Here is an 8,525-nt window from a genome sequence, read left to right on the forward strand (position 1 = left end):
AAAAAAAGTAGTGCTTCACTTTAAGTACATTTTCACTTTACATACATGCTCCGGTCCCATTGCGTATGTTAAAGCGGGGTATGCCTGTATATGTTTTAAGAACTTTTTAAAAAGGTAGAACGAAAATGCAGACATACGAATCTAGCAAGTTCGCACACACCCAACAAAGACCTCAATGGCATGAAAGCATTTTGGAAGACATATTTCTGTTCAAAATCCCAGCTAGTGTACAGATGTCAGTTAAAATCTCACCCCCTAAAAACCACCATGAAAATCATTTTGTTTTTCATGAACAGGTAGACTTGCTTATTTTTATATGCCATCCAGTGAAACTGCACTACAGGTTAGTCTCCTCTTACAATAAACCTACAACATATATGGCGCTCCAACTATACCCCATTAGATTTAATTAATAAATGTAAGACACATAAATGTGATATTAAGCGCAAACCAATAAAATAAAAAAATAAAAAAGTGTTACTTGCAAATATACTACAGTAAACGTGAATAATGTGTAATGTTCTAATGAGTGTACTGTTAAGGAAAAAAAGGAGGCTAATAAGGGGAGTAAAGGGCACGGGAACAAAAAAAATGAAAATATATATTTTAAAAAGTGTATGAAAAATGTAAAAAAATTAATAAAAAAGTGGAAAATGTGTGAAAAAATAAAATAAAATGTTATATATAGAAAAATCGACAAATTCCATAGGTAAATCCAGAAAAAGGTATTGGCGTAAAGGCTGCTTTTCTAGGAGATAAACCATATCCATAAAGATTGTCTAAAAAGAAAAAGTGAAAAGCGCACACTCCATGGTATAATAAAAAAAAACAAGTGTGTTCTTTAATATATATTAAAAAAGACAATGCTCACTATGGGCCTCATGCAGAGAGCAGCGCTATTCAGAATTGGAGAGGGGGAAAAATTTTAGCTTTATTTGGAGTTTTTATCTCCATATGCAGAAAGGGCATAAAACTGCATTAACAAGCCTTTCTGCATATGGAGAGTTTCAACCAGCGCTATAAGCGCTGTTTTTCCCCTCCACCGGCCGCAGAGCGCCAGCTGCTTGGTGGAGGGGAAAAATGTTGAAAATCACGCCATTTTTTGGGCGCGAACAGCCACTAGATGGCGATCGCGGCTCTCTGCATACGGCAGGGGAAAAAAATTGAAGAGATTAGAAACTCTCCAGCCGCGTGGCGAATTTCAAGGGGAAAAAAAAAAAATGGCGCTTTTTTTAAAACTTGCCTGTTTCGGCTGTTTAAAGCTCCATTTTCGCCAGCTAATGGCGAGATTCCTTTTAGCGCTGCTCTCTGCATGAGGCCCTAAATGAGACAAAAAGGGTTAAATCACAATTGATTGTAATAAAGCAGCAGGTTAAATCTCACATGTGATAGTAATAGATACAGGGTTTCCACATTAACCCAGATAATTTGAGAAATATGAGCTGCTGAGTAACTAACTCTCTCCACTGATTTAGTGAAATCAGCTGTTAAAGTCCTGAATAGAAACAAGCAGGGAGAGTAAAGCAGTATGCTGATAAAGTCCCACAATGATCAGCACACGAGCTTCATGCACACCACAATACCTCTCAATATGTTATACTGTAAGGTCACCTCACCTGAACTGGACTGCACACCGTTAGGTTAAACACGAACTGTTCTGATAATGAATATTGAGTCCTTTGGGGATCTTAACTGCTAGACAGGTAACTCAAGTAAAAGGATATAATCCTCTAAACTCACTGCAATTCCACTATGAAAAGTCACAGGACTACATTAGTAGGTACCTCTTCAATATGTTCACCTAAAATAGAAATCAGTTTTTAACAAAGCCCAAAGTTTAATCAAATTTTTTTTAAATTGTCCTTGCAGATTGGCTCACTTAGTAGCAAAAAACGTTCGATCTTTTGTAAAATTATTTTTATTGTTAACTTTTTTTTCTCTATTGATTTGGGGTTTATTGATTCGAAGGTCTCTATATAGTGCAGACACTTTTAAATACGATTCTTCTATAAGGGTGGGTTCATAACCTTAAAGGATGCTTTTATTCTTCAAGAATAAAATTGTTCATGAAAATCAATATCTTGAGACCAATTTTGTCTAAGGTCGCTTGAACTGAACAAAGGGGGATATTGCTCAACCATTTCTTGTGATGGTTATTATTTGCATGTAGATAGCCGTTAGTAGCAACTGTCCTGGTATGAACATTGGTATACTATGGTATAACAAATAACAGAATTGAGGATAGGCTGACACAGATAAAAGTAGATAGGTACTGTATAACACCCTCTAGTAATAGGTGTGTCAGCTGGCGCTCCTACTTAGTGAAAAATAAATATTTACAAAGAAAGGGTTACACAGTGACAAGTGCGAACATAGTACTTAAGGAGTTAATAAAATAAATAAATAATATATAGTCACATCATGTGTTCCCAAATACAGAGTCCAGTATTAGATGAAGTATGGGTATGCTGCTTCTTTACAACCGGAACTAACCTCAGGACCGGTAGGAACTATAGAAAAAAAGACAAAAAAGAGAAAAAAGCGCAAAACCCATAGAGTAGTAAAGTCTGGGCGAAGAAGTCCTTGAAACGCGTAGGGCTGACATTGCTATGGTTGCTGGTGTTCTGCCAAGAGCACTGAACTACTGAGAATACGCGTGACAGATAGAACTCCTGTACGCCGAGTTTGGCGGGGGAGCAAGTGGCTACCCAAAGTCCAACCCCGATTGACGACATACGCGCTGACGTCACGAGTCACCTGACGCGGTAGCGGACACACGCCGCCAATCGAGTGAAGGAGAGAGGAAGAGACACTGAGTACCCCAACCAACAGACGAGTGGACTACTTCTGTTCCAGCGGTCATTCAAAGTACCGAAGTGCCTGAATTTACTTATTCTTCTGTGAGTGTTTATAACCGTTTTTTATTATTCCATAAACAGACTTTACTACTCGATGGGTTTCGCGCTTTTTCCTCTTTTTTGTCTTTTTTATACTATGGTATACTATGGCAGGGGTGAGCAAACTTTTTATGCCGAGCCCCCCTTTTTATCCATGAAATTTCTCGGGCCCCCCTGCCTGATGTAATCAAAATCCCATGAAAAAAAACCCTTTATTAAACGGTATACAATGTAAATACAAATATGTCTAAGGCCGCGCATATAGTGCCCGCGACGTCACCCGTCGCCGCTAGCGAAAGTTGTATTTCGCTTTGCGGCGGCGGCGTGGGCGACCAGGCCATTGATTGGTTCAGGGGCTGTCATATGAGGCGACAGCCCCTTAAAAATCAAATATTGCCAGCTTCAAAAAATCGCGTCGCCACGTCACGCTTACTATAAGCGCACGCGGCGGCGCCAATGCATTTGTTTTCGGGCGACGTTGCGTCGCCTGCACTATAAGCGCAGCCTAAATACTTACATACTTCAACAGCTCGCTCTTGCAAAATTAGGCTGCGTCCACGCTGCCGCTGAGAGCGGTGACATCACCAACTCTCCAAGCATGAGCACAGGGTGTCCTGCATAATTTTGCAAGCACGAGCGGGGAAGTGTTTACACTTTTTTTTATTATTTCTGTACATTCATAGTATGATTGATATATTGGCAGCCTACCCTCACACTTGAAGAGGATCGCAGCGAAGCAGGTTGCCAGCGGAGGAGAGCAGGACCACAGCGCTATTGTAGGCAGACACCGGAGGGAGGGGCGTTTGACATCACAGCGCTGGGGCGTGCTCCTCCGCGTACCTCCGAATCACGTGGCCCCACCTGCACTATTCTATTTGGCCGCCCGCGCGCGCACATCTTTTTCGCCTGCACAACCAGGTTTTGCTGCACGCGCCCCGCCTAAATAATCTTGCGCCTGGGGCGTCCCCCCCTCAGTTTGTGCAACGCTGCATTCAATCACAACACCCACAACCAACACACACACTCAATCACAACACACACACACACACAACACACACTCAAATCACAACCAACACAGCACACACTCAATCACTACACACACACAGTCACAACCAACACTCAATCACTACACACACACAGTCACAACCAACACTCACATAATCACAACCAACACACACAACACTCAACCACAACACACACACACACAGACAACCAACAGGCACAGCACACACACACACACACACACACACACACACACACACACACACACACACACACACACACACACACACACACACACAACAGTCCATATATATACACACAAACACACACACACATACATACATATACACACACACATACACACAACACCCACTCAAATCACAACCAACACAGCACACACTCAATCACAACACACACACAGACAACCAACAGGCACACACACGCAAACACACACACAACAGTCCATATATATACACACACAAACACACATATATACACACACACACACATATATACACACACAAACATACATATACACACACATATACACACACACATACATATACACACACACACCCACTCAAATCACAACCAACACAGCACACACACATTTCTACATATACACACACATTTCTACATATACACACACATTTCTACATATACACACACATTTCTACATATACACACACATTTCTACATATACACATATACATACAAAACACACACACACATATACATATACACACACATATACATATACACACACATTTCTACATATACACACATTTCTACACACACACACACACACACACCTGGTGGGTAGGGGGAGAGAGTAACTAAACCTGCTCAGGTCCCCCCATGTGCTGCTGAAAACGGGCGGGTAAAAGACAGGAGGAGGAGAAGGGCTTGTCTGTGTGCAGGGAAGGCCCCGCAGCAAGGCCCCGCCCCCTCTGCAAGACACAGCAGAGAACTGGAAGCAGCCTCTGCACGGAGCTTCTGGCCGCCCGCCCCCAGGTTTCTCCACACGCAGCCTGCGCCCCCCCTACATAATCTTGCGCCCCCCCGAGGGGGCGCGCCCCCCAGTTTGCGCACCGCTGTACTATGGTATACTATGGCTGTTTCATTGATGATATTCCCCCCCTCCCATTGCCTGATGAAGTCACTGTGACAGGTGACAAAAAACATTGGGACATATGACTTACTTTCTGCTGATCCAATGGAGTGACATCATCACATGCAGATCGAAGGGAGCCTTTGAAGAACGTAAGGACTATTTAAATCAACTGTCCTGTGACTTTTCATCGTGAAATTGCGATGAGTTTAGGGGATTATATCCTCTTTCTTGAGTTACCTGTCTAGCAGTTTATATCCCCAAAGGATCACTGCTTGTTTCTATATGGGACTTTAACAGCTGATAGCACTACATTAGTGGGAGAGTTGGTTACTCAGCAGCTCATTATTTCACAAATTATCAAGGACAATGTGGTGGCAACCCTTTATCTATTACTATCACATGTGAGGTTGAACCTGTTTCTTTGTTACAATCAATTGTGATACAGTATAACCCTATATATTGCTACTGTCTACAATTACCCATTTTTATCAGTTCAATATTCATTATAAATGTGAATGAGGCTGAAATCTTCTAGAGTCCTATTCACAGCACTACTTTAAGGCATATTAAACAAGGAGTCTTAGTCAGAACTGCACATTAAAAATAAATGTATATTAAAAGCATAGCCCTGCACCTGGTTCTGTCAATTTTGACTAAGAGCCTCAGTTATGCCATAGAAATAGGAGCCGTTCAATTTAAAATCTTAAACAAGAGTTATGTTTCCTTTGTGGGAAGGAAATAAATTGTCTAGCTGGTACAGGAACTTACAGTATGTGCTTTTACTGCATCCTTACACTCTTGTAGCAAGACAAATCAGTTAGTCTGGTCGCTCCTTTCATTCATAAGTTCCCTCATGTTATTTCATTAAGCATGTGAGGTCTTACAGAGTTCCTACAAACAGTTTAATATTGCTTGACCTCAATATCTATATACAGTTATTGGAAAAGGCATAAAACCAAAATAGCAACTTAAAACACCAGTCACCGGGCTGCCTTCCAGCTGCTTCACTTACTGAACTACTATTCACATTTTCAATCATTACAAGTTGTTACTCACACCAATTTTTTTTATTATGTTCTTCCTTTTTATACTCCAATATTTGCATTTCAATTAGTTCTGTCATATCCTTTCACCATTTGAAAAGCTTTTCCTTATAAATCTCCATTCAATGTTACACTCCTAACTAAAGAACACCTGCAGCTTTAACCATACCATGTTCTTCATATTCCTGTTTCTTATTTAACAAATACAGGTATTTTAGAAAGACCAATTGAAAAAAGCATTCGGAAAATACTTGAAAATAGCACAGTACCTTAAAACACATTTTAATACAAGAAAAACATAATTTATATTTCCATATAATAAATAGCTGGTTATATGAGGAAATGGGCGGATTTTGAGGGCGGATTTGGATCCGCAGCGGATCGGCCGGTTCTTTTGGCCCGCCGATTTCAGCAGGTAAATCTCAAAAAGGGCAACATACATTTTGCAGATTTTGTTATTATTATTAGAAATACACTCCGTGGACGGATTTGTAGAATTCAAATCTGTGGATTTAGCAATCTGCCAACGGATTGCTGAATCTGTGGATTGCATTCTACACATCTGTCCATGGGTTGTATCCTTTGGCGGGTTTTGATGAATCTGAGCAGATTAAAACCAACCAAATGCGTTTGCGGATTTTACACCGCGAAAAGGATTTGGGGGGGGGGGGGACGATGCTAGAAAAATCTGCTAAACAGATTTGGACAGATTCGCCCATCTCTAGCTATATGACACGTATCAGAACTGTAATACATGTGAAAAGTAAAACTATCCAATAGAACATGGTACCGATATCTTCATACATAATGGAGGCTTTTTAGCACTTCTTTAAATAAAAGCAATGTTTAAAAATATGTTTTTGAATCCCTTTTAGAAAACAAGCTTTACACTAAGTGAAAAAATTGTAATCAGTTTTTCAACTTAAAAGTTCACCCACGGTCTGGAACTTTTTATTGACCATGTAGAGCAGCGGTGCACAAAGTGGGGGGTGCGCAGGGTTTACAGAGGCCCCCGCGCGCTTCCCGAATACATTTAAATTAATGCCGGGGGAGCTGCAGGGCCTCTGTAAACTTCTACTTACCTTATTTCAGACGCTCCTGGTCACGCGTCGCCATGGCAACGCGGCGGGGTCATGTGACGTCGGGTTGTCGTGGCAACATGACATCATGACGCCAGGATGTCTGAAGCAATGTAAGCAGGGGGGCACGAGGAGAGGGGGACAGATGGCGGGAAAAAAGATTGCGCTCCCCTGATGTAGAGAACCACAGTGCTTAGCAATATGCTGTACAAAATGTTTCATATTAAAGTAGTAACATTATCACGTCATGTTATATATGCTCAAACAGAAACAAAGAATTTCACATTTTGTGCTCAAACAGAATTATTAGACACCAAGTTCTATAAAGAAAGGGCTGCCCTCATCTTTTCAATCATGCTAAATAAAGCAAATCCTGGGAGAATGGCAAGAAATCATAGGCTTACGTGCTCCATACCAGAGACACAGGGATAAGATAGAAGTTTGGATTTTCACTGAGGACTTCATTCAAACCTCATTTAATTGTTCTAAATGCTACATTCTACAATTCCCCATTGATGTGTCTCCTCCTATCCTCCTGTATATACAAATACATCCTCTAAACCCGACTTAGGCTCCGTTTTGATTCATTTATATTCACATACATATTTTTGATCTTATGGTCTGTATCTTCTTGAGCTTATATTCGGTTTTCTATACAGTATGTTACGTGCTCACGTAACAAGAAATTGATTACATTACAGTACTTCCTTTCAGTCAGCATGGTATTTTGTCTGAAATATGTATTGCCGTTTTAAAGGATGCAGTTGACATACACCCATTATATAATCTATCATTTCGTTTATTTATTTGGTGTAGAGATATTCTGTTTCTAATTACAGTATGACAAGTAATTTCGTGGGGAACTCCAGGAAAGTTGAAAGGTTGCCCAAACCAACTTACAAAACAGGAAAAAATTAACTCCATCTGCAAATGACATTTGTTACTAAATGGATTTCCTCCTATACATTGGACATACACACAGTAAAGAAATTCTGGGAAAGAAAACACATGGGATTTTTAAAACAGAAAGTCACTGTCTTGTGCAACATACATTATATGAAACTTTGTCATTGCTCACCGTTAAAGTCAGAAGTTTGCCATAAGTAAGATGTGCTGGGATGTGGTCAGGCTTTGATCTGAGGGACTCCACGTACCAGTGCTCTGCTTCAGACACCTTGTTCAATCGCATGTAGGCTTCTCCTGTAGAAAGATCAGATAAGGGTTCAAGGTAACGAAAATAACACCAGTCATTTATTTAAGTTACAAAGGCACCCTACAGCACTTGTGACAAAGACATTTCTGTAGGAGACGTAGAAAAATAGAGATCCATCTGGATATTAGAGAAATTAAGGTAAAAGGTTGACTCATGGTGGGGAGGATGGAAGGAAGT

General features: G+C 40.6%; 1 protein-coding gene across 3 annotated transcripts in view; it reads right to left on the reverse strand.

Annotated features, from left to right (window-relative positions):
- TMTC2 (transmembrane O-mannosyltransferase targeting cadherins 2) overlaps window positions 1-8,525 on the reverse strand; it is a 374,233-nt gene that overhangs the window by 104,937 nt on the left and 260,771 nt on the right. For all 3 annotated transcript variants that reach the window (XM_075600493.1, XM_075600494.1, XM_075600492.1), the window contains one exon: window positions 8,214-8,335. In XM_075600493.1, the coding sequence (XP_075456608.1) occupies window positions 8,214-8,335 (122 nt within the window). The remainder of the gene's footprint in view (window positions 1-8,213; window positions 8,336-8,525) is intronic.

The sequence above is a fragment of the Ascaphus truei genome, chromosome 5 (genome assembly GCF_040206685.1).
Source record: "Ascaphus truei isolate aAscTru1 chromosome 5, aAscTru1.hap1, whole genome shotgun sequence".
Taxonomy (NCBI): domain Eukaryota; kingdom Metazoa; phylum Chordata; class Amphibia; order Anura; family Ascaphidae; genus Ascaphus; species Ascaphus truei.